Source organism: Thalassophryne amazonica, chromosome 11 (assembly GCF_902500255.1).
Source record: "Thalassophryne amazonica chromosome 11, fThaAma1.1, whole genome shotgun sequence".
Lineage (NCBI taxonomy): Eukaryota > Metazoa > Chordata > Actinopteri > Batrachoidiformes > Batrachoididae > Thalassophryne > Thalassophryne amazonica.
The window spans coordinates 43,433,841-43,460,224 of NC_047113.1; the positions used below are offsets into that span (position 1 = coordinate 43,433,841).

Sequence of the window (26,384 nt, forward strand, 5' to 3'; positions counted from 1 at the left end):
TCACTGCCATAGTGCCATTGGTTGTACACTAGAATCGACACTTGCATTGCAGCTGTGCGCTACATTCCACTGGATGGAAGATAGTGCCAAGTAATTGACAGCACTACCCTTTTATTTGTCTGATGGTACAGGATGGATTTGACTGAAAACTTAAACAAGCATTCACACCAAGCATCCTTGTGCACCTGCCATCATCATGACCCTGACCTAGTTTCCTAGGTTACAGGCAGTCATTTAGTCCCACTCTTGGTTTTGTTATGAACAGCTGACAGACTCTGAAAATACTATGCTTCATTAGAGAGAGAAACTGTTGAATTATTTATGTGAGTTCAGGTCCGGCTGTCAGGCGGCTGCTTGACTCGCACAAAACACGGGTATAGCACCGTCTTGAAGGGACAAAACATCCCAGGCAAACGTGCAAATTTGATTTTGATCAGCAAACGCAGCAACTTCTGTTTTATTCTCCTCAGTGCAGGGCTTCTCTGCAGTAGTGTTGATGCAAGTCATTAATGACGGATCTCTTCTTCTGTGGCTAAATGATGAGTGGTATTTCAATTCTGGATGTTCATTGCTCAATCCTGACAACTCAATGTAACATTTAGAATACCTCCCGTGAGGTTTTGTGCTCTGTTCTTTATAAATCAGGTGACTTTAACGACAAATGACATCACACAAGTGATGAGTTAGGTCGGCTAATTGGTTAGATTACAGACAAGCTGCAAGACTCTGTTGACTACAGACTGCGTCATCGTAGCCTTAATGTCATTTTCATGCTGAGGCCACAATGAAAGGTTAAGCAGCAGTGAGTCACTTTGAAAATAGCATCACCCTGCCAGGCTGCATGAGGCATAGATCAAACTAAATATTACTAAGTGCCGTTGGTTAAATTCCAAATTAGAGATAATTTGTGAAGCATTGCAGCATATTTTTAACGGCAACATTTGTGCTATCAGTGTCTGCACTGAGCTCAGAGCTCGTATCAACACTATACTGTGGACACATTCAAAAGCCTCTCTCTCCTCAGTTATCATCAGTGTATTATTATGCACAGGTATGCACTTTATATTTTTCATCTTATTTTGGCTCTCCAGTACTCAGTGCAAAGGCCTGATTAGGTAGTATAAAGCAGCCTGGAGCGCTCTGTTCCAAACAGCACATTACTTGGCCCCTTTAAGCTTACGGTGTCACGTTCCAACAGCCATTGGGAGATGCACAGGCGCATCCATGGCACTGAACGCATGGCCATTCACACACACATCTAACAGCTCATTATTGCCCTCAGGCACAACAAGGTGCAGTCCAGATTGAGTTTCAGGACACAGAGCATGTTACAAGGTAATTGCACTGTTAATCAATGTCTCTGTGAACCAAGACAATGGTGTGGCATTCAGTTTGTTTCTCGCAGTTGTCTACAGGGTATATGCAGTGTAATCTTCTCTCAGTGCATTATGCATTGCACAGATCCCCTTTGGGAGACATTAGTGTCCTAGTAATACTGACGTAACTCATTTATTGATGTACCGTTTTTATTTGCTTTCAATTACACAACCTGTCAACTTCAGCTGAAGGACAAATGTGAAATTGAATGTAATTTGAAGGTGTGTGTGCGGCACACAATACGCATAGAGCACTATATATTTTACCTGACATTCAATCCGCCCATGCCTCTAGACATGCAACAGTTCAGGAACTACTGGTTGTACTATTTGAATTTTGGTATCAATTTAAAAAAAAATACAAGTATCTGTAGACACTAACTGAACACTTTCTGCAAAACTCTAAGGAACTGATTGCATTTCCATGGCATTGGGCAAAAACAACAAAATTTACTAGGGATGCACCGGTTCAGTTTGGGAAAAAAATATTGTACAGTATTGATGAAAAGTACTGAATCAGACTGTTGGGAATTAAAAACAATCAATATATCTGATCTGATCAGAATGGCACATCTGAATCATGTTGTGCTATTTATTTATTTTCCTTGAGGGGAGTTGAATATTTGATCCACAGTCAGAGTTTATTCTGTTAAGTTTTATTATTATTATTATTATTATTATTATTATTATTATTATTATTATTTCCACTAAAGAGGTTTTTTGTTGGAAGTTGTGTGTGTGTTTGTTTTTGCGAGCAGGATATCTCAAAAAGGCATGAGCCAATTTCAGTTATATTAAAAAAAAAAAAAAAAACTGGCATAAAGATGTGAATAAAGTTTGGTGTGGATCTGGAGCAAGGTGAAGCTCTAGTTTTTGAAGATTCATCAAAAACATATAACTTTCCATAGCAGATTAATGACTTTAAACAACTATAAAAGTGAGTGTATCTAAGTGAAATAACTGAAGTGAAGTATTCGATGTATTGAGTAAAGTGAATGTAACTCAGTAGGTTTGTGTAACTAAATTGCCTATCATAAGAGTTACTTTGGTTGTCGAGGCTGCTCTGTAGGACATACTGAGAATTTGAGGGATCATCAATAAGTTGATGGACATCATAGCTGGTCTATGCACAGGCACTTTGAGTGCTGCCGTGTGGGCCAGAGGCAAAGTGTGTGACTTCTTTTTAGGGTATTCTGGTTTTCAGTGTTATTAGGATCAGCAACTTAGTTGCCTTCACCATTGAGGAAAGGCTCAGTTGACATTAACATTGTGGACAATACTATTGTTTTTGTGAAATCAATAGATGCCCTGTTTGCAGCACTTATGAAACTGATTGAGGTGTTGGAATCTTTTGGTTTGCGATTGTCTTAGCTAAAGACCCGTGTCCAGGCTGTCAATGACTTCCTGAACTCAGTCCTCGGAAGTGTATCTGTTTCTGGCAAAAGTTTGACAAGTGTGGTTAAAGCTGGAATGACTGTTATTGGGAGAACACACAACCCAGCCATCATTTCATGAGTCTGCTTTGTCATCGTTCTCAAAATATTGCTAAACTTTTGCACAGATCTGTAATAGATACCCAGCTACTACTGATTTCACAAGCAGCTGGAAAAAGGCCAAGTGAATGCCCATATATCAACTGGCTGTGGCAGATAGACCTCCACTTTTTAGAGGTGGGGATGAGTGTTTGCCAACCATGATCCAAAGTGGTTCCAAAGGATACAGCAAACCAAGACCTGACCTTGAACTGAACAGTACTTGTATAACATGACAGTAACCGAGTACCTGTAACTGAGTAAATTTAAATAGTAAGAACGTTTGCCTCATGGCATCACAAAGGAAAGTCTAATGTTCTTACCCCATGATATGATACAGGAAACCCTAATATTTTACCCTGATGACATCATGGAGGAAAATTTACTCTTCTTGCCCATGACAATATAAACAACTAATCTGCTTGCCCATCAAAAAGAAAATCCTTATATTCCACCCTGATGATATCAGACCAGAAATTCAAGATTTTTGCCTTATGACTTCATAAAGGACAACACTATAATGGAAAACCTAATATTCTTGCCCCATGACATCATAAAGAGAAACATAATAGTCTTGATTATAACATCAGTATAATCAACCTAAAACTCTTGATCAAAGATCAGTGGTCAAATATGAAAACGGTTCGAGCTCAGGAGTCAACTTTAATCTGACCATTTACTTAGCTAGTTGAAATGTCTCATAGAAGCTGCAGGAATTATCGTACAGATACATTTGTGCTTAGTTATGCAGCACTATGGGGTTTAGCTGGGACACACACATCTTGCTTGTAATTGTAAAAGAGGTCTTTCTTATAAATATCAGAGGAGAATATTTTATTTTTTGGCACAGTTGCTTTAATTTTTAATGTGAAATTGGCTCCATTGCCTTCAGACTGACATGTCATGCTTGTGAGTAATCACAAGATAAAGGTGATATTGTGCTGTTAGTATCTGGATCATATTGAGACAAAAGTAACATATATTTATTCACACTACAATTAAACAAAAATGATTTTTCTGTTTGTTAAAGCTCCTGTTGTTTTGCATTTGTTTGTTTCTTCTATAATAAAATTGTTGTAATTCATTACAAGCCCCCAAAAATCCATTGCCCTCCTGGAGTTGGTTTCATTTTCATAGACTTGCAGATTGCACTTTGAGTGCCTGCATGTCGCCCCGGTAACAGCGCCTGCCTATTACTCAAAGCGATATGAGTAGGTCCTGGCTTTAGACTAGGGGTTCTGGAGGTAACAGGTAGATTGCTTGCTCTCTGTGATGTTGACTCAGCCAGGATCCCTGCTTTATCGCTTTGTATAGTATGTAGTAGTTTATAAGTTGAATAACATAAAATAACATAATATAATGTTATTTATGTTATTTCCCACGTGAAGAACTCCTGTAAACCTTGCAGTATTGAAACTCAGTGAACAAGGCATCTTAGACAAGCTGAAAAACAAATGGTGGTACGATAAGGGTGAATGTGGAACCAAGGACTCTGGAAGTAAGGTCAGTCGCTGCAGGTCTTTTGTACTGATTCCAAATTGCATTTTTTGACGTATTGTTCTTATGCAAGACAAAGACTTTTTTTACATTTGCAATTTACATTTTGTTTATTTTCTACACATAGTGTATTCTACTTTTTATCTTGCCACAAACTCGAATACAGTTAATATGTGGCTTCATCACTCATTACCCCCCACCTCTTTTTTGTTGTTATGCTTTAAATTTTTTATGCAACACAAAGTGTACATCTCAATTTTATGCATAAACTGTAATGTTAATTGTTGGGGGGAAATTGAAGTGCTTTGATACAGTATATCAGCAGATTATCATTGAAACACAACAATAAATAGATGTTTATATTTTTGCTCATTTACACTGTTGACATTCATGATACTTTGACCATTATGTTGCTGTTTCTATTTACCAAATTGTTAATGAAAATTTGATTTATTTGCGTTGTTGCTAGTTTGCGCAGAAATGTGTCTATTAGATTCTTTGGGCCTCCTGTGGTGTGACAAACAAGCAAAGCCTCTCATTGTGATGATTTACTCAAATTCAACTTTGCTAAGTGCCGAGGGCACCATAGCACATCTTTTAATATCGTCACTGCATGACGTTGAGATTTGTTTGCACATTACAAGAAGCTGAGGAATGTAATAAACCAACTATTTAACCCTCTGAGATACAGCCGATGATTGCATGCTAGGGTCGTTAGCTAGCGCCTGCTCATAGGGTTAAACTGCAAATAGTAAAACTCTAATGAACAAATTTTTTATGAATATGTTTGGTAGGTAAAGAGCAGCAAAATGGTTTGATTATGTAATGTTTGTTAACTATAATGGTAACTATCACTCATCTACAATGAATTTGACTGCATTGTGTGACAGTGTTGCTATGAGAGTTCTTCGCTAACAGGTTGAAAAGACAGGGCTTCTTATAGATAATGACCTATGCGATACTGACCAGCTTCCTGACACAGTCAAGAGCATTAGTTATGTACATTTACAAAGGGAAAGGCAGGGGGCGCTCTCCATTCATTAACATATAGTGCTTTAAGAGTCAGACTGTCCTCAGGGAGGAATGGATTTAACTTCAGGTCCTCTGACATTTATATCAACAAGATCAGTTTAGACTATGTCAGATATAAACACATCATTATAGTTTTTATTTTTCTTAATTAGAGCATTTAGCATCTATAATTGCTCGAACCAGTAAGACTTGCTGTTTTACTTAAATGCTTTACTCAAGGCTATGCTAGGCTTGACATTTAGGCTGCTTTTGTTTTGTTTCTCTTCCTCCACTGCAAAATCCTTAATTCTTGTATTCACTTTCCTTCAGGACAAGACAAGTGCTCTCAGCCTAAGCAATGTGGCAGGTGTCTTCTATATTCTGGTTGGAGGGCTGGGGTTGGCCATGATGGTGGCTCTGATAGAGTTCTGTTATAAATCACGCCAAGAAACCAAAAGGCTGAAATTGGCAAAGAATGCCCAGAATTTTACGCCAGCTCCCCCGACCAACACCCAGAACTTTGCCACATATAGAGAAGGCTACAACGTGTATGGAACCGAGAGCGTAAAGATCTAATGGTATGTCTTATTGATTTGTACCCTTTGTAGTTGCAACTATTTATTTATTTATTTATTTATTTATTACCTTGTATTATTAAAAGGCTGTCACACTTTCACAATTTGAGCCATGACTAGGGTCAAAAATTCATTGTAAATCCTGATGTGAATCAAGGATAGCTTGTGGCCATTTCTCAAAATTACCATCACTTGTCATATGTTGTGGGTGGCCCAGTGTCGACGAGGCTCCTTTGAAATGTTCAAAAAATGTGTCATCTTTCTGAATAAATCATGACAACACAGAGCCATTCATATGTCAATGTGACAGGAAATTTCCCATGATGCACCATAAATGGCTGCAAATACGCTAATAGCAGTGTTGCCACAGGTACGTTATATTGTTACTTCATTTGCAGCTTTATGCAGTTACTTTATTAGGAGCTGTTGACAACTTCTAACTAATAATTACAGTAATGTAACTAATAAGGTAACTTGATTACTCTTAAGATTGAGAAATCAGCAAAGTAACTAATAGCTACTTTTCTGAATACTCAAACTTAAAATTAGCCATGTTAGATTACTAGTTACAATATTAGTTACATTCAGCAGCTGCCAACAAGCTGTCCGCAGCCAGTGTTGCCACAGTTACTTTGAAAGTTACTTTTTTAGTTACTTTATACAGTTACTTTATACCATTACTTCATTAGCAGCTTCATGCAATTATTTTATTAGGAGCTGCCGACAACGTACAACTAATAAATAATGTAACTAATAATGTAATGAGTAATCTAACTTGGTTACTCTTAAGATTGAGTAATCAGCAAAGTAACTAATCAGCAAAGTAACTAATCGTTACTTTTCTTAGTACTCAATTTTAAAATTAACCAAGTCAGATTACTAGCTACTTTATTAGTTATATTCAGCAGCTGCTGACAAGTTGTCTGCAGGTACTAATGAAGGAACTATAAAGTAACTTTAAAATGTAACTTTATAAAGTAATAAATAAAGTAACTTTTCAAAGTTACGTACTTTGGCAACACTGTCCGCAACTGCTAATGTAGTAAGTGTATCAAGTAACTAATAAGGCAAATTTTCAAAGTTACTATGGCAACACTGATTCAGAGTGGTTAAAATTGACCACGAGCCAACCAAGACATCAACAAGAGTGATGGACGGGTTGTCACAAAATGGTCAGGTTGTTTAATGCCAAAATATCTGCTGATTATCAGGAATTACTATGATGCTGTCTGGGTTTTTGGCTTTAACGTCCACTTCAGCACTTGTCAGCAATCATTGTCACCAACATCATGATAGTGTAGAAGCAGTTTTACACACAGAAAGAAAATGTTCACATGAAAATAAAACTCACTTCTGGTTTTTACCCTCATAATTGGCTCTGATAATGCACGTGGCCTTATTTACACATCCTGTTTTGTGCAATATCATATGTTTGGGAATCATTGTGCCTTTGCATATTTTATTTATTTAATTTCACTACAAACATTTAAAATTCAGGTTTCTCTATATTGGAATGCAGAAAATTCTTTTATATTATGATAATGTGTATATGTCACTGATATGAACGAGTGAAGCTCCTCACTGTGTCATTTAGGTCCTTCAGACTTTTTTCAGTAAGTGGTTCTGGGGAGCATTAGCATGGCTAAAACCCTTTAGCTTAATTATTTCAAAAGGTCCAACTATTTCTACATGTAATTTACACGCTAAACAGTCACTGACTGACCTCAAAAGCTGTCAAGGTGCAGGGCGCCTCTCACTTTAGCGTTGCTGATTTCAGTGTCGACTCAGCATTTAGCATTTCTTGTTTCAGTGTCAACTTTCCACTGAATTCACGCAAGGTCTTTTTTATTATTATTATTTTTTATTAAGACAAACAAAAAAGTTACACAAAACCTTACAGAGGATAAACATACCACAACAAAAACAACATACTGAAAAACAGGTTAATCTCTTGTCACTCCAGGAAGTGCTCAACATGTGACATTTCCTGTTTCACTGTGGACTCAAAATTTGGCATTTCTGGTTTGGGCCTCCCTGTGCCAATAAAAATTAAATTAATTATGTATTATTAATTATATATCATTACTATTATTATTACTTATTATTAATAAATTATATTTTTACACATTATAAATCAATACATTATATGAATTATATAATTAACAATTATATATTTTAATTATAATTATAGTATAAATTAAAACAAAATACCAAAGCCTAAATAAATCTTCACTTTCACAACCAGGGTTCTGACACCCCGTTGTTACTAAGGCATATGGGTTTGTACAGATTTCATCACCACGCGGGTTTCTCCACATTTTGTTGTCTTCACTGTGTTGTGTACAGTTTCAGAAAAATGAATTGGCTTCAAGTTTAGACATTCTATCCTTTGACAACGATCATAGTCTTGACAAGGGAATACATGTGGCCACACTCAATAGTGTTAACTCAGTTATATCATAGTGTTAAATCAGCTTTATCAGTGTTTAATCAAGACTCAGTGTTAAGTCAACTGTATCACAGTGTTTAATCAAAGCCCAGTGTTAATTCAACCCTATCATAGTGTTAAATTGGCCATGTCAGAGCGTTTAATCAACTCTATCATTTTGTTGTATTGGCTCTGGCATATAGTTTAAACAGCTTTCAGTGTTAAATCAGTTGTATCATAGTGTTTAAACAGCTTTCAGTGTTAAATCAGTTGTGGCATAGTGTTTAAACAGCGTTCAGTGTTAAATCAGTTGTATCATAGTGTTTAAACAGCGTTCAGTGTTAAAGTGTTTAAACAGCTTTCAGTGTTAAATCAGTTGTGGCATAGTGTTTAAACAGCTTTCAGCGTTAAATCAGTTGTATCATAGTGTTTAAACAGCGTTCAGTGTTAAAGTGTTTAAACAGCTTTCAGTGTTAAATCAGTTGTGGCATAGTGTTTAAACAGCGTTCAGTGTTAAATCAGTTGTATCATAGTGTTTAAACAGCGTTCAGTGTTAAAGTGTTTAAACAGCTTTCAGTGTTAAATCAGTTGTGGCATAGTGTTTAAACAGCTTTCAGCGTTAAATCAGTTGTATCATAGTGTTTAAACAGCTTTCAGTGTGAAATCAGTTGTATCACAGTGTTTAAACAGCTTTCAGTGTTAAATCAGTTGTATCAGTGTTTAATCAGTTAAAACAGTGTTAAATCAGTTGTGTAAATCATTGTGCTAAATTAAGTTGATAGACTCTAATATGGTTTATTTATATGATAATAGAGTTGACTTAACGCTATAATACAGTTCATTTAACTCGAGATAGATGTGATTTCACACCATTTGCACTGGAAAAGAGAAGTGTTAGATCAAATTAATAAAGGACTTCAGTTGGCAACACTGAAAAAGGCAGTGTGGCAGCCAAGCGGTTAGTGCACTTGTTTGTAGAGCTGAAGGTTTCCAGCTCAAAACCGCCATTTCTCCATGTCATGTGGAGTTGCATTGGGAAGTGCATCCCGTGTGAAACTTCTGTCAAACTGACATGTGGATCCACTGTGGTGGCACAAAGTGAAAAATGGAGAGAAGCTGAAGACTAACTTAATCCATTTGAGTGATGCGAGCTGAAGCAATTTAATAAAGTTTTCTCTTTTTTAAGGTAGCATGAGATTATATGCACAGTGTATTTTACACTGTAAAATGTAATGCATATGGAAACTATACATTTGTGTCCCCGCATGGTGTACACAGTTTCTGCAGTGAAACTAATTTGTTTTATAAATGATCCTTTTATTTATTTTGTCCAATTTGTTTTGAATTCTGAAAATTGAAGCAAATGGCTGTAATTCCGAAATGGCCAATACAGTATTTGTGTTAATCCTCAACAGTCTACTGTTTCAACTCAGTTTGTTTCATTTTATATATATATATATATATATATACACACATGTGCACACACACACACACACACACACAGAGACAGTGGTGGGCACATCGAACCAGAAAGTTAGCTTCAATAACCATTAATCCACTAACTGAAAGTTAACTTTTGCAAGGCTAAACTGATAAACCACTAAATAAATTAGCAGAAGTTACAGCTAACCGCTAACTTTTAGTATTGACTCGGTCGTGGTCACATCTGTCTGCTACTGATAAGTCAGTTTTGAGTTTAAGCACTGCAAGGACTGCTGGGTAAATTCCCAGTATCACAAACACAAAACAAATGCACGAAAATTAAATTAATAAAAAAGAAAACCCCAAACACTGCCACCATCTTTATCAAAAGCAGTAAATCGCAGTACTAGAAGTCACAGTTTATCTCTATATTATATATTTATAAACCGTTAACGGAGCTGCGTTCACAAACATAAAACAAATGCGTGAAAAATAAATAAATAAAAAATAAAATGCCAAACACGGTCATCGTTTTATAAAAAGCAGTAAATCACAATGTTAAGCAGTAAGTCACAGTTTATCTCTGTTATATTTATAAACACAGGAATGGCTCACCTGTGTTGCATTCAATGCGACTGCTAATCTAAACTTCATCCATCGCGTTGAGCTTCCTCACTGAAGAAAACCCACTCAAGTTTTGTCTTTACATAAAAATACAGCAATAAGTGTCTTTTCACTTTAAAAAAGTAAAGATGTGCATGTACACACTGTCTTTAAAGCAGACACACTAACTGTTGATTTATGCTACGGGAGCTCATCTCGACAGAACACCGACCTGACTGTTGTAGACACACAACAGACAGGAACTAACGTATGATTTTAGGGTTTACACACGTTTTTGAACATTAAACTTTACTTACTTTACCAGCAAAAAAAAAAAAAAATGTTAGTAGACTGAAAGTTAGCTGAGTTAAATTTAGAGGGAGCTAATTGATCCACTGATGGTTTAGCTTTCTTAATTAGTGTTTAGCGGAACTGTGCCTACTATATACATACATGCATATATACTGTATACATACATACATACATATTTTATATATATATATATATATAGTAGGTACAACATATTACTCACACACACACACGACATAGTGGCATTTACATGTACTGTCATATGGTGACTATCTGTGTTTTCTATGCATTGAAACAGGGTTTTGTTTTGTTTTTACAGCGATTTGCATCGTCCAACACAAATGTGACTTAACCATCTAAAGGAGTACGGGATCACGAGGATTGAGCTTCAAGCCCAAATCCTCTGGAGTGGACACAGCACGACCTGCAATGAAGACACGAACGGACTGGTCACGGGAAGAGCCGCTGTGGGCGCTTCCGCTCAGTGCCTTAATGAACTCAGAGTCCAATCAATGCAACTCACTCACAACAGAATTGCTTTTTTGCTTGAAACTCATAGAAAACAGAAGAATGGTAGAGCGATAAAACTAATAAAACATCTTGGCGCACTATGACGAATGAGAGAATAAAGCCATCATTTGCAACCCTAAGCACATCTCGAAGTGCCAGAAGACGAATCTTTTAGATGTAATTGTTTCCTTGTAATCAGTGTGATCACAGATAACTCTTCATTCTTCTGCTGCCAGATTTTCACTGGTTCAATGTGTTCAAATAAGTTTATTAGACCTATTCTGTACACTGGGTATTAGACACTGGATTTTATACTGCTGTAAGTCACTTCCAGTGACCTGGGTCTTGTTTTACACCCGATCTCATTGCAGCAAAATGCCGTTTAGAGTGTGTTGTTTGTACTCTTCCGCTCTGGTGCTGCTGCTGTGGTCTTCTGAACGCTTAATGGGGACTCGTGAAGGTGATCTGGTTCGGCTTTACGCACGAAGGAACCAGGTCATAATCCACACTTCAATACTGCCAAGTGTATTTTGTATGACATAGAGTGTGTAAAGCAAGTATACATGCTTGATTTAAAAAAAAAAAAAAAACATAATAATAATCACAATAAATAACAATAAAACCTGTATGTTTACAGTTTGTAAAATATCAAAGGAACTAACTTGCTGAAAATCTTCTGCTCCAGACAGTTTTGTCCCTCGAAGTCTAGAGTCATTTTGAGTCTGTATATGAAAGGAAAACCAAACAAAAATGATAATTCAACTGTAGAATAACTGCAATCCAACAAAAAAGGATAACAGTAATGGCTTTTGAACTGTAGTATTTTTTGGTTTACCGTCACACTTTGTTTGCCATGTTTTACAATGAGCTGTGGTTTCTTTTCAATTTTTTTTTTCCACAAACATTACAGTGTCTGGTGACTTCACGTAAGAAATGGAAAAAGAAAACGACAAAGAAAAATAGATTTATACAAACTTGTAACAGGGAGTGTGCCCTGAAGCTTAGCACATTATTTCCATACTGCTGTAATATTTTTCTCTCTCTCTATTTCAAACAGACTGTGACTCCATAGATAGTTATCAAATCACCTAAAACTATGGAAAGATAGAATTATTATTATTATTATTATTATTATTATTGAAAGAAACTGATGGTGAAAAATATATAAGCAAGTGGGGTGTACAATTAGATAAATAAGAATGATTTATATTATATAAAAATATAATTAATTGGTTTACCTTTTTGTTTCAGAAAGATTGCATGTGAAAATAGTGATGCTTGATGAGCTTTTGCTACTCACAGCTGACCTGAAGCTAATGTTAGAAATCCAGCTCTGGAAAAAAAGTGTAACTGATTTACAAAAGAAGAATCTTTTGTAAATCAGTTACACTTTTTTTTTTCTTTTGTACGCCTCACCTCTGCAGGAACAAATTCACCAGGCGTAGTAGTGGGTACAAAAGAGCAAGAACTGCATGCATGATTTGCTCAGCCTCATTAGTGAGGTGCTGTACAGAGAATTTTAATACTTTTTGTAAATAAAATGTACAGAAAGGGACCTGTGTCTGTGTTAATGTCATCCCAAATCCCTACAAAGATGAATAAAACACTGCAGATGGCTCTGTGGTCTTCAATAACTGGAAGAGTCACATTTTAAAAGGGGTCATATTGAGCAAAATTGTTTTTTTAGTGGCTTTTATGCTTTTAATTTATCATGTAAAACATCTAATCAAAAGTTTGTACTGATTTTGCTTGTTTTAGACTTTTATTGGAACTAAGCAGCAACTTCTGATGCTGAGTAATTCGTCATAGACCCATATGTTCATATCCCAAATTTTAAAAGGAGAAATTAATATTTTCAGCCTGGTACAACATTTGGGTGTGTATTAGAACCTGACCAATATATAGGCTGAACTATACAATTGGCCGATTCTTTCATCTGAGTCATTTTTGCTGATATGAAACGTTTTATTTTACCAAATAAACAATGCAGAAAATCACTTTGCCTGTTAGAAATGGTATCATTACGTAATTTGACCAGTAGACGATGCTCCAACGGCATTGTTTAAAATACTGTCAAGCATGGCTCGATCCTTCATCACCCCTTGGTCACATTAGCTACACGCAACAGTCACTTTCAATCAGAGTGAGCATTTTACAGCAACAAGAGAGAAGTTGTTGCTATGCCGCCAGCTAGGTGGGGACAAAATAGATGTGCAATAGAAGTGCATTTCATGCAAATGCTGAGTGATGTGACATGGCGACTGCCAATGCGCGTGAAGGCAGCACGATGTACAATCCCTGGCATTAATTATGGAATCACCGGCCTCGGAGAATGTTCATTCAGTTGTTTCATTTTGTAGAAAAAAAGCAGATCACAGACATGACACAAAACTAAAGTCATTTCAAATGGCAACTTTCTGGCTTTAAGAAACACTATAAGAAATCAGGAAAAATAATTGTGGTAGTCAGTAACGGTTACTTTTTTAGACCAAGCAGAGGGAAAAAAATATGGACTCACTCAATTCTGAGGAATAAATTATGGAATCACCCTGTAAATTTTCATCCCCAAAACTAACACCTGCATCAAATCAGATCTGCTCGTTAGTCTGCATCTAAAAAGGAGTGATCACACCTTGGAGAGCTGTTGCACCAAGTGGACTGACATGAATCATGGCTCCAACACGAGAGATGTCAATTTAAACAAAGGAGAGGATTATCAAACTCTTAAAAGAGGGGAAATCATCACTCAATGTTGCAAAAGATGTTGGTTGTTCATAGTCAGCTGTGTCTAAACTCTGGACCAAATACAAACAACATGGGAAGGTTGTTAAAGGCAAACATACTGGTAGACCAAGGAAGACATCGAAGAGTCAAGACAGAAAACTTAAAGCAATATGTCTCAAAAATCGAAAATGCGCAACAAAACAAATGAGGAACGAATGGGAGGAAACTGGAGTCAACATCTGTGACCGAACTGTAAGAAACCGCCTAAAGGAAATGGGATTTACATACAGAAAAGCTAAACGAAAGCCATCATTAACACCTAAACAGAAAAAAACAAGGTTACAATGGGCTAAGGAAAAACAATCGTGGACTGTGGATGACTGGATGAAAGTCATATTCAGTGATGAATCTCGAATCTGCATTGGGCAAGGTGATGATGCTGGAATTTTTGTTTGGTGCCGTTCCAATGAGATTTATAAAGATGACTGCCTGAAGAGAACATGTAAGTTTCCACAGTCATTGATGATATGGGGCTGCATGTCAGGTAAAGGCACTGGGGAGATGGCTGTCATTACATCATCAATAAATGCACAAGTTTACGTTGATATTTTGGACACTTTTCTTAGCCCATCAATTGAAAGGATGTTTAGGGATGATGAAATCATTTTTCAAGATGATAATGCATCTTGCCATAGAGCAAAAACTGTGAAAACATTCCTTGCAAAAAGACACATGGGGTCAATGTCATGGCCTGCAAATAGTCCGGATCTTAATCCAATTGAAAATCTTTGGTGGAAGTTGAAGAAAATGGTCCATGACAAGGCTCCAACCTGCAAAGCTGATCTGGCAACAGCAATCAGAGAAAGTTGGAGCCAGACTGATGAGGAGTACTGTTTGTCACTCATTAAGTCCATGCCTCAGAGACTGCAAGCTGTTAGAAAAGCCAGAGGTGGTGCAACAAAATACTAGTGATGTGTTGGAGCGTTCTTTTGTTTTCATGATTCCATAATTCTTTCCTCAGAATTGAGTGATTCCATATTTTTTTTCCTTCTGCTTGGTCTAAAAAAGTAATCATTACTGACTGCCACAATTTTTTTTCCTGATTTCTTATAGTGTTTCTTAAAGCCAGAAAGTTGCCATTTGAAATGACTTTAGTTTTGTGTCATGTCTGTGATCTGCTTTTTTTCTACAAAATGAAACAACTGAATGAACATCCTCCGAGGCCGGTGATTCCATAATTTTTGCCAGGGGTTGTATGTTGGTTGTTGGTTATATAGTGAGGAAAATAAGTATTTTAACACCCTGTGATTTTGCAAGTTCTCCCACTTAGAAATCATGGAGGGGTCTGAAATTTTCATCTTAGGTGCATGTCCACTGTGAGAGACATAATCTTAAAAAAAAAAAAATCTGGAAATCACAATGTATGATTTTTTTAATAATTTATTTGTATGTTACTGATGCAAATAAGTATTTGAACCCCTACCAACCAACAAGAATTCTAGCTCACACAGACCTGTTCATTTTTCTTTAAGAAGCCCTCTTATTCTGCACTCTTTACCTGTATTAATTGCACCTGTTTGAACTTGTTACCTGTATAAAAGACACCTGTTCACACACTCAATCAATCACACTCCAACCTGTCCACCATGGCCAAGACCAAAGAGCTAAGGACACCAGGGACAAAACTGTAGACCTGCACAAGGCTGGGATGGACTACAGGACAACAGGCAAGCAGCTTGGTAGAAGACAACAACTGTTATGATTATTTATTAGAAAGTGGAAGTAACACAAGATGACTGTCAGGCTCCCTCGGTCTGGGATTCCATGCAAGATCTCACTTTGTGGGGTAAGGATGATTCTGAGAAAGCTCAGAACTACACAGGAGGACCTGGTCAATGACCTGAAGAGAGCTGGGACCAGATTACATTAGTAACACATGATGCTGTCATGCTTTAAAATCCTGCAGGGCAGCAAGGTCCCCCTGCTCAAGCCAGCACATGTCCAGGCCCGTTTGAAGTTCACCAGTGACCATCTGGATGATCCAGAGGAGGCATGGGAGAAGGTCATGTGGTCAGATGAGACCAGAATAGAGCTTTTTGGAATCAACTCCACTTACCATGTTTAGAGGATGAGAACAACCCCAAGAAAACCATCCCAACCGTGAAGCATGGGGGTGAAAACATCATACTCTGGGGGTGCTCTTCTGTAAAGGGGTCAGGATGACTGCACCGTATTGAAGGGAGGATGGATGGGGTCATGTATTGCGAGATTTTGGCAAACAACCTCCTTTCCTCAGTAAGAGCATTGAAGATGGGTCATGGCTGGGTCTTCCAGCATGACAATGACCCCAAACACACAGCCAGAGCAACTAAGGAGGGGCTCCGTAAGAAGCATTTCAAGGTCCTGGAGTGGCCTGGCCAGTCTCCAGACCTGAACTCAATAGAAAATCTTTGGAGGGAGCTGAAACTCCAAACCTGAAAGATTTGGAGAAGATCTGTATGGAGGAGTGGACCAAAATCCCTGCTGCAGTGTGTGCAAACCTGGTGAAAAACTACAGGAAAGGTTTGACTTCTGTAATTGCAAACAAAGGCTACTGTACCAAATATTAACATTGATTTTCATAGGTGTTCAAATACTTATTTGCAGCAGTAACATAAAAAATAAATTATTAAAAAATCATACATTATGATTTCCGTTTTTTTTTTTTTTTTTTTTAGATTATGTCTGTCACAGTGGGCATGCACCTAAGACGAAAATTTCAGACCCTTCCATGATTTCTAAGTGGGAGAACTTGCAAAATCACAGGGTGTTCAAATACTTATTTTCCTCACTGTATTTATACTTACTTATAATAATTTTTCAAGTTTAAAATATAAAACATAAAGCCTCATTTACATTTGTTCATCATAAGGGTTTGATAACACAATGTTAGGAATCATTGCCATTTTTTTATCCATATTGTTTGGACCCCAATGTTTATAGCTTGTTTCTCCCTCTCATTGTAACTATATTGGGTGAATTTTTATATAACTCATCAGTTTAAGCTATTGTATGAATAATTAGAGGTGTGGTCACCTTGAGTGACATCCCATGTGAAGGTGGCAAGCAAGCTGCTTGTTTGTCCTTTCTAATTATTTTGTTACAAATATGATGATATGGTTTGTTGTGTGGTTAATACATTTTATCCGTATCTTGAGTGTTCATATTTATACTGGTGGCTCACAGCACTTCCTGGGGAAAAACATTCACTCCCACATTAAAAAAACCCATTGATTTCAGCTACCTTTTAGCCTTTAATTTTCCTGTTTTTTAATCATTGTTTACGAGTTAACATGTATTTGTACATGCATTAGCTATAGCAATAGTTTGTATAAAGTAGAACATTGGAAAGCCAAGATGGTGACACCAAGAAACATTACATTTCAGCTTCAAAGGCATTCCTCACAAAATATTTGGGTGACGTCATGAAGAGTTTGTCCAGTCCAGTCTATGGTGGAAACCCATCTATGGACACCTAGTTGCTCTATGATGCAGCTTTTACAAACTGCCTGTCAGGTGTTGGTGGGAGAAATGTTCAATTTTCTTCAATGGAAATCACTGTCGGCAGCCATTAGCAGCATCACAGAGAAAATTTCAACTTGATGAATTCCATCTATTGATAGTGGATGCTGGAGTTGCCTTTGTCTTCTGTTAAGATATTAAGCCTGTTGGAAACATGTTAAGTAAACATATACACTGGCCTCCAGCCGCGCCCTGTTCTACATCATAAAACTCATCAAGGATTTATGAGATGACATAAGATTCTTGTAAATAAGTTATCGACACATGAAATTCTCCAGGTAATGCATTTTCTACTGTGGGATGATGTATGTTGTGATACGTTGCGGCTTTGCATGCTTGCATTGCATCGCAACTGCTGGCAGGTTAATGCTCACCTTCAGCAGTCCGAAAAATGAAGCGGTAAGCTTCGATGACGTCTAATGAAGCCCTATCGAAAAAAGAAAATGTAGCAATTCCAGATAGGGCCAGGAGGGTGCAGGTTTTCTTTGCAACCACCCACTGCACCAGGCGATTTCACTGATTAACTGATTCCATCAGCTCAAAGTGATGTTAATCAGTGAAATCACCTGGTGCAGTGGGTGGTTGCAAAGAAAACCTGCACCCTCTCAGCCCTTTCTGGAATCAGATGAATACCCCTGCTATAGATAGTTTCCTCCCCCATGAATTTCTTCTTAGTTTAAGAAGTTTTAAGCCATAAAGGTATGCTCATAAAATTAGGGGTGTGGTCACTTTGGGTGACAGTGGCTGAGCGGATGCTGACTCTCACTGTGTGTCGGTAAGTCAGTCCGCTTGATGCAGCTGCTAGGTGTTGTGGAGGCTGTGTCTGTCGTTTGGAGTATATTACAAACACTTGCAATAATATGCTTGTGTGGTGAAATGTCCTAACGGCTCATCGAAGATGTTCCTGTTGCAGTATTTGCGCTGAGCGAAACTCATTTTTAATGTTGTATGTTAACAGCATTGCACTCTTAGCAGCGATCGGTAGCCTGATCTGTTGGGTGCCTTTAATGCACAAGTACTGAGAAAAAAAGCGACTCATAACTTTTAATGCCCACAACAAACAAAACCACGCAATCTCCAAAAATCTGATTTAACAAATGCCCAAACCAAGGTTAACCTGTTAGCTTAGGTGGTTCGGACTTGATAAGAGTGGCAGCGGGTTCGGGATTCTTCTGTCACACACACTGAGCCACCCATGCTCCACCCCTTTATGCATTAATGAGTTCATTGTGACATCAGCAATGCCACTGCTGTCAACATGGTGACTCCAGATATGGGCTTCATATCAGCTGTTCCAGGTCTCTGTAGAAAACCTATGTGTGACCTATATATACATATATACATACATATACACACACACACAGCAGTGGGCACAGCTAACCAAAAAGTTAGCTTTGGTAACAGTTAATCTGCTAACTGAAAAGTTATCTTTTATAAAGCTAAACCAATAAACCCCTAAAAACTTTTTGCAGAAGTTACAGATAAACGCTAAACTGATAACTTTCAGTATTGATTTCAGTACACTAGCATCTACTGACAACAACGAGTCAGCGCTTCAGTGTCAGATTAGCTTTCTCTCAGCAAAAGAGACCTAGTGACCAAGGAGAAGGAGAAATAAAGACAATTTTTCTTTACACAATACAGACTTGCCAGCAAATCAACAGACATATAGTTTTAACTTATGGTTAAAATTTTAACTAAACTAATTCCAGACAAGTTATTTACATTAACGTCATGTCTGGTGTTTTATAAGGTGAAAATATCAGCTATATATTTTAGTTTTAAAGTAATGCACTAATTTTGAAGGTATTAATGTTTGGGACACACATGCTGCACTGCATTATGGGTAAAGTTTCACAACTGGAGAAACGCATTGAGACACTCTGATCAGGGTGCACTTTAACCGCTGCACTCGGACAACAACATTAAACTCTTTGTATATTGTGCCTAAAACTCTCCTGAATATATTCTCTGGGTTTAGCTGTCTCTCTCTGTAACCAGCTCTCCTTTGCCTGCAGAGGACAGCACTGTTCGTATGCTGAAAAACATTTAACAGGTAGCTACTAAAGTCTTTGATTTCAGACTTCACAAATGTTTTTAACTGTTAACCTTTATTCACTATGCCTGCAAAAATATATTAGTGGTCTAAAAATTATCAGACCTAAATTTATCAGCAGCACTTTATTAATTAAAGCAAGAGAAACAGATGTGGTTTCTCTGAGACCTGGACACAACTATACTGGGATGCTTCACATGGTTTTGAGGCATGCGAGGACCTGTGTTTGCTTACTGAAAAGTTGACATATATACGACCCTACAAGTGAAATATCCTGAGTTTTCAGGAAGCTATATTCCATAACTGCAGTATGATGCTGATTGAAGTATATAAGTTCCTGAGCAGCCCCCTGTGGACACATACATAAAGAGGGCAGTTTTTCCTTTGATGATGCAATATTGAGCCATTCGTCATTGCAGTGTTTGTGCATGTTGTGGATCAATAGTGAGCGCCACCTGCCTCGCTCCCTTTACTCGGCATCAACCTGATTGAAGGCAACATTGGCAACTTCAACTGACTTGCAGTCTCACTAACATAGACCGTTTTTATAAAATGCTTTGTGCTGCAATCAATAATGCGCTATTATAACCACAAACCCCTGAATTGCTTGTGCATAGTGGAATGCTGCCACATTAAAATTACATCTAGGTGATCAATACAACAACGAAAAATGGTTAAACACTTAAATTCAAAGTATTGCCTAATTCTCACCCAAATATTAAATTAGCACAACATTCATAAGGTTACATGATCTGTGCTGTTTTACTACACTTCAGATGAGGGGAAAAATAATATTCTGTTAAAAAGAACATATACAGCAAGCATGGCAACGGAACATCACCCCCCCCCCCCCCGCACACCATCTTATTTTTGGATGGATTTACTATCTGCTCAAGTCCTATCGACGTGTGCTGCAAAAATGCTGCTCTGTGTTACAAACAACCCATTTCCGACAATGCATGAAAGGATATTCCTTTGTGTTCAACCCTTGCTTCACTGCCTCCCCTTTTTCTGTTGTTTTTTCCCCCCTTTCTTAGTGTGTGCTTTGTTATGCCTGGATTGCTTTCAAACAGAAACAAGTCAACACGTGGGAGTGGTGCACGAGGACGGCGTGGCACTGCAGTGCACGACACTTGCGAGACTATTCCCTGAAATTAGTTTTGAGTAGTACATCTTGTAGTCAGCCATCAAACAGGCAAACATGTCAGCTGTGTTTGTCCTGCAAATCAGCAGGCAGCAAGCAATTAGGGTGATGTCTTTTATTCAGGGAGTGACACAAGGAACCGATCTGTTCATCTAATCAGAAGGCCAGAAGCACACATTTCCTGCTGTCAGACAACAAAACACACACACACACTTTGTCACCACTTCATGCTTCTCTGAACTGCGCCTTCAGGGCCATAGAGGAATTGCATTGACATCATAGGTCAAGTAACATGGACTTACTTGCAACTCACTGGTAATCAAGCGTTGCGTGATTAAACGTGACCGCTCTGTGTTCCAAGCCCTCACACAGATCGCCTGTTTCAGTCTATTACTGTCCAAAAGATTATGAGAAGGAAAACAAGTGGATTTTAGCCATGAAGAATGACAGTGACCTCATCTGATCCCAGCAGGATTTACATTGAACCATTTGTATGAGGTAAGACTAACTATGACTGAGAAATGAATATATTAACAGAGTTTGTGTTATGTGTCGACGCGGATTGAGGAGCGAACCTGCGTCAGACAGGACCCAGCGCTAAAAATAACCAGAAAGCGGTTCCAAACAAAAACTATTTATTATACACCTGTGTTTAAAAGTGTAAAAACATAAAAAACAACGTCCCTCTGGTGGAGTGATCCGCGGCTCGCTCTCCAGCGCCTGCAAGGATTAAAGCCGGCGCTCCTGGACTTCCTACCACCGCCAAACACCCCCCAGGTGGACACGACAAACTGATTCTCTGTGAAGCAAAGAGACGGTGAGGTAAGTCAACAGATACAACTATATCTTCCAATAAACACACGCTGCCAGCAACACACTCAGGTCAGTGTCCTTTTTTTTTTACTTTATACAAATGAGCAGCTTCTCACAACAAGTGGAGGATCACTTATCCTTCACGCCACAGCAGTGAGAAGCAAACTGCGCAATTCTCTTTACAATTCCAGTATACTGTGTAACAAAACACCAAGTTACTATCAACAAGTACCTAAACACTTAATTACCTTTCGTGTGTGCTGACAGCATGTGTCCTCACCCCTCCCTGCTTCACGGGCTCGATGTGTCAAACCCAGGCGCGGTCCTCAGCGTCTCACAAACGAACGTCACAAGGTCGATTTCCCGGCAGTTCTGCTTGAATCACACATGACTTAAATGCAGAACGCCATCCAATTATCTGCTTCAGCTGCAAGTCGTCCAGGTTGCACGTGAGCACCGATCACAGGTGCTTTCCATGATGTTGATGAGGGTGAAGACTCTTCAGCCAGCACCTTCTTCACAGACAAATCAGCCCTCATGCCACCTGGAGAGCAAAGAAAAGAAAAGAACACCAAAACATCCAGCCACGCCCCCCCCAACACACAACAGTACCCCCCCATCAACGGGAAGCCTCCCGGCGACCGAACAGACCAGGCCCGAGAACAGCCCCTCCCTCCGGGGTCCACGTCAGGAAGCAGACGGCAAGACAGGCACCGCAGCTGGAAGGCCGGCTGGAATCAACAAAAGCCCCAAAACATTCCCCAGAACAAGTCCACTCACACAAAAAAAAACATAAAACCCACCCAAAACCTCCCCAGGGGACCGTCCCATCAAACCCCGGGAGGAAAAGAAAAACTCCCAAACACAAAAACCCAACACAGTCCCACAACACAGTACAAACGCAGATGCATAAAAGAAAAATAACAAACAACCCCCCCAGAATGACCTGCAGAGCCCAACCCCCCCCTCAGAAGGCCTTCATTGCCAGTTCCAGGAGGAACAGCCAAAACCGTGATCCCACAAAGGTCCCCAGGTATACATGGAGTGAAACGGTGCCCCCCAGGGGACCGTATCATCAACCCCAGGAGGCACCCTCCCCACAACCCCGGAACCCCAGATCCGTTCACACTTGGCCGGTCGGTCCAAAGCCAATTCCCCCCCCAGAGGACCGTCCCATCAACCCTGGAGGCGGAACCCGGAAGGAAACAAAATAAAACCAAAAACCAACCCCCGGAGGACAACCAAAAACAACCCCGGGGGGATATAAAACGACCATAAACCCCATTGCCCTCCCCGGCACCCCGAAAGACCCCAGGTCTCTCCCAGAGCTCTTTGGCGGCTCTATTTTGGTGAACAGCTCAAAATATTAAGCCGGAGAAGGGAACAGGTAAAAACTAACCCAGCTCCAACCCCAAAGCGCAGCGGAGAACCGGAAATACGTCCGGCGCCCCAACTCGACCATACCCCAGCCACTCGGGAGGGGTGGAACCACCGAAATGGCAAACGGCAACAGATCGGCCCACCCCTCCGACTGAGGCATGTCTCCGCTGCACCACACCCCGGCAACACCCATGACAATCGGTCCAACGGCTCACCGAGGCTGGAGTGGAACCGGGCCTTAACGAAACCAAAAAGAACGCCTCTAACACCCCCCCCCCTAGGTGCAGAGGTCTTCTGAGAATGCTCAGCATGACCAACCTGCACCACCCCACAACCCACAAGACAAGCGGTCTAAGGGCAAGTGAGGGTGGGGTTAGGAATGTAGAGAAATAAAAACAACAAAACAAAAACGACCCAACAACCCAAACAGAAAATACCTAAAAACACATACAAAATTGACAGGTAAGTGAGCCCAGGCGGGCTTCCAACCGCCTGTCACTCCACCAGATACGCCCCTACCTCCCCAAACAAGTATAACCCCTGATTAAAGAAAACAAAACATTTACGTGTGCTAAAAAGTTTTTTTTTTTGTGTGGGTTCTTTTGCCTGTCCAAGAACACTTGGAGTTACGTCACCGTTATTTCTCTTGACGCTTACGTGTCGGGGCAATACAGGAATCTCGACTCGTCCGAGCTGCATGGGCTCGTCAATAGGAGGAGCCGGAGGTCCCGTCGGAGGAGCCTCAGTGGGGCGAAGAAGAGGCGGCCCAGCTTTGTGTCGGGGAAAGCCCCGAGACAAAAAAAACCGCTCTGATGGGCGTCCTCTCTCGCGTCCACGCTCCTTCATCCGATCATCTAGACGAATCACCAACGATATTAGCTCATCTAAATCGTTTGGCTCATCACGGACCGCCAGCTCGTCTTTTAATGACTCATTTAACCCGTCTACAAACACGCCCCGTAATGCTGCGGCATTCCAACCTGATTGAGCAGAAAAAATCCGGAAGTCCACGGAATACTCCGCCGCACTCCGCCTCCCCTGCCTGAGATTCAGCAACCGTTGAGCAACGGTATTCGTTTTCACCGAATGGTCAAAAACCAGTCAGAACTCCCGGGAGAAATCCTTAAAGGACCCTAACAATGGCGAGTTGTTACTCCACAACGCTGTGACCCAAGCTAAGGCGTCACCTCGGAGCAAATTTGTCACATACGAAACACGACTTCCATCAGAAGAGAAGGAAAGAGAGAGAGAGAGAGAGAGAGAGAGAGAGAGAGAGAGAGAGAGAGAGAGAGAGAGAGAGAGAGAGAGAGAAATGCTTAAATACAAACATTGAACATTGTGTTCTTTTGTAGTTGTTTAATTAATTAAGATCCCATTTTCTTACATACAATTTGCGCATGTTCAAATCAAATCATTTGCTCATGTTGTGCAAATCAATAAATATCACCTTCTGTGCATTTGCAGATACTAATGAGACAAATTTAACTCCATAGGAAGTTAGCTTTGAGTTAGCGGATGTTAGCATGCACGCTAACATCTGCAAAATATCTAGTAAATGACTGCAGAGGTTTTGCGGCTTTGAAGACACCAGCCACTGACGTCACAGTGCAGCTCTACTCTGTTTTGCTGTCACCCCCGCCACTCAAAAACAAATCTGAACAGATTGGAATAGGTCAAGGTTAGTCATCTTTGAACTTGTCCAATTAATGCAGCAGATAACAGAATATTTACACAGGAATCCTTCAAATGGTGATACAAGCACCAAATTTGGCAAAAGTACACCTTAGATATTACCCTTTTAAAAAACCGACAGGCCACTTGAATTTTTAATAGGTGGCCACGTAGGGGTCAATTGAAGAATTACATAGGGGTCAAAATATACAAATGCTCCATAATGTGGTATATTGAAAATTATACCACATTATTTGTCTGATTGTAAAGATTCCAAAAAGGTATAGTTTGGACTATCTATGTCTGAATTCTATAGAGTTATGGGGTAAAAACAGAAAAAAAAAAAAGAATGGTGACAAAGTTCAATTTCAGTTTGTACAGGGGCCAAAAGTTAGAGTTGCTCCAATTTTGTTCAAAGGTAATGCAAATTATTTGCTGAGTTAATAGGGTTTCAAAAAGTAATAGTTTGCACCATGTATCATGCTTAGTTATCACGTTACAGGGTAGCATAGGTCACATGTCATAGAATTCAATAGATGTCAACATTATTTGACCTTTAGAGACCAAGTATTCAACACAGTCAAAACTATTCCGTTCATTAATCCAAGTAGCTCAATCAACAATTTGCAACATTTTTTACTAAAATTGGACCAACTTTAGCTTTTGACCCCTGTACAAACTGAAATTGACCTTTGTCACCATTCTTAATGTTTTTACCCCATAACTCCATAACATTCAGTCATAGACAGTCCAAACTATACCTTTTTGGAATCTTTATGTTTAGACAAATAATGTGGTATAATTTCCAATATTTCTGGAGCATTTTTATATTTTAACCTGTGTAATTCTTAAACTGACCCCTACATGGCCGCCTATTGAAAATTCAAGTGGCCCGTTGATTTTTTCAAAAGAGCAATGTCTAAGGAGAATTTGTGCTGGATTTGGTGCTTGAAGTATTGTTTCAGTTATTTGCTGCACTAAATGTCTGTGACCCAAGAATGTTTCCTGTGAATTTGAAGCCTCTGGCAGTAATAGGACTGGACTTATGCTGCACACAGACAGACGATGGATGGACGCAAAGCCTTTGCAATACCCGATGGCCATATTTGATGACCTCGGGTAAAAATGGAATTTATTCTCAATTTGAACCAGTATGGCAGTATGGCCAGTATGGAACTTTTGTATGGCATAAACCTGATTTATGCCATACAAAAAAATAGTACAACTTTACAGAATATTATTGGAACACAAGATATAAATGACTGACAATTATTGCTTTAATTTCATCAAGAGTTTTAAACATCCCCATAGTGGGCCTTGATGGGCTGGATCTCTGTCTTGCTGTAGAGGCTCACATCAGAGTGTGCGCACCAACATTTTCACCTCACCATGCCCCAATTCCTCTGTGAGTTTCTCCAGCCTGAACAGACTGACACAGTGCTCTTCACGTGGTCTGCCTGGCAGAAGGCTCCTGCTCCCCAACCATACATCGGGTTGGATCCACAAGCTTGGCATCCACCAGAGCAGTTGTGGCGACAGCTTCCTTATGATATCCTTCCTGGCTAAAAGAGTACTGTTACCAGTGTGATAAGCACATAGACCACCACTGCCCAGCAAAAAAAAAAACAAAAAAAAACAATGTGGTCATCACAGTGTTCTCATGAAGGGACCACTACTCCATTTACCAGACTTTCTCAAAGCCTCATGCACAGTTAGACAGAAAGTCCAAGGTGGTGCTGCACCAGGGCAGATGTTCAACATACTTTGGAAGA

The 26,384-nt window shown here is 39.3% G+C and overlaps 1 protein-coding gene across 1 annotated transcript in view; it reads left to right on the plus strand.

Annotated features, from left to right (window-relative positions):
- gria3b (glutamate receptor, ionotropic, AMPA 3b) overlaps positions 1-12,215 on the plus strand; it is a 333,461-nt gene extending 321,246 nt beyond the window's left edge. The window contains exons 15-16 of the mRNA XM_034181373.1: positions 5,747-5,994; positions 11,052-12,215. Of these exons, the coding sequence (XP_034037264.1) occupies positions 5,747-5,992 (246 nt within the window). The 3' untranslated portion in view covers positions 5,993-5,994; positions 11,052-12,215. The remainder of the gene's footprint in view (positions 1-5,746; positions 5,995-11,051) is intronic.
- Positions 12,216-26,384: the final 14,169 nt, after the last annotated feature.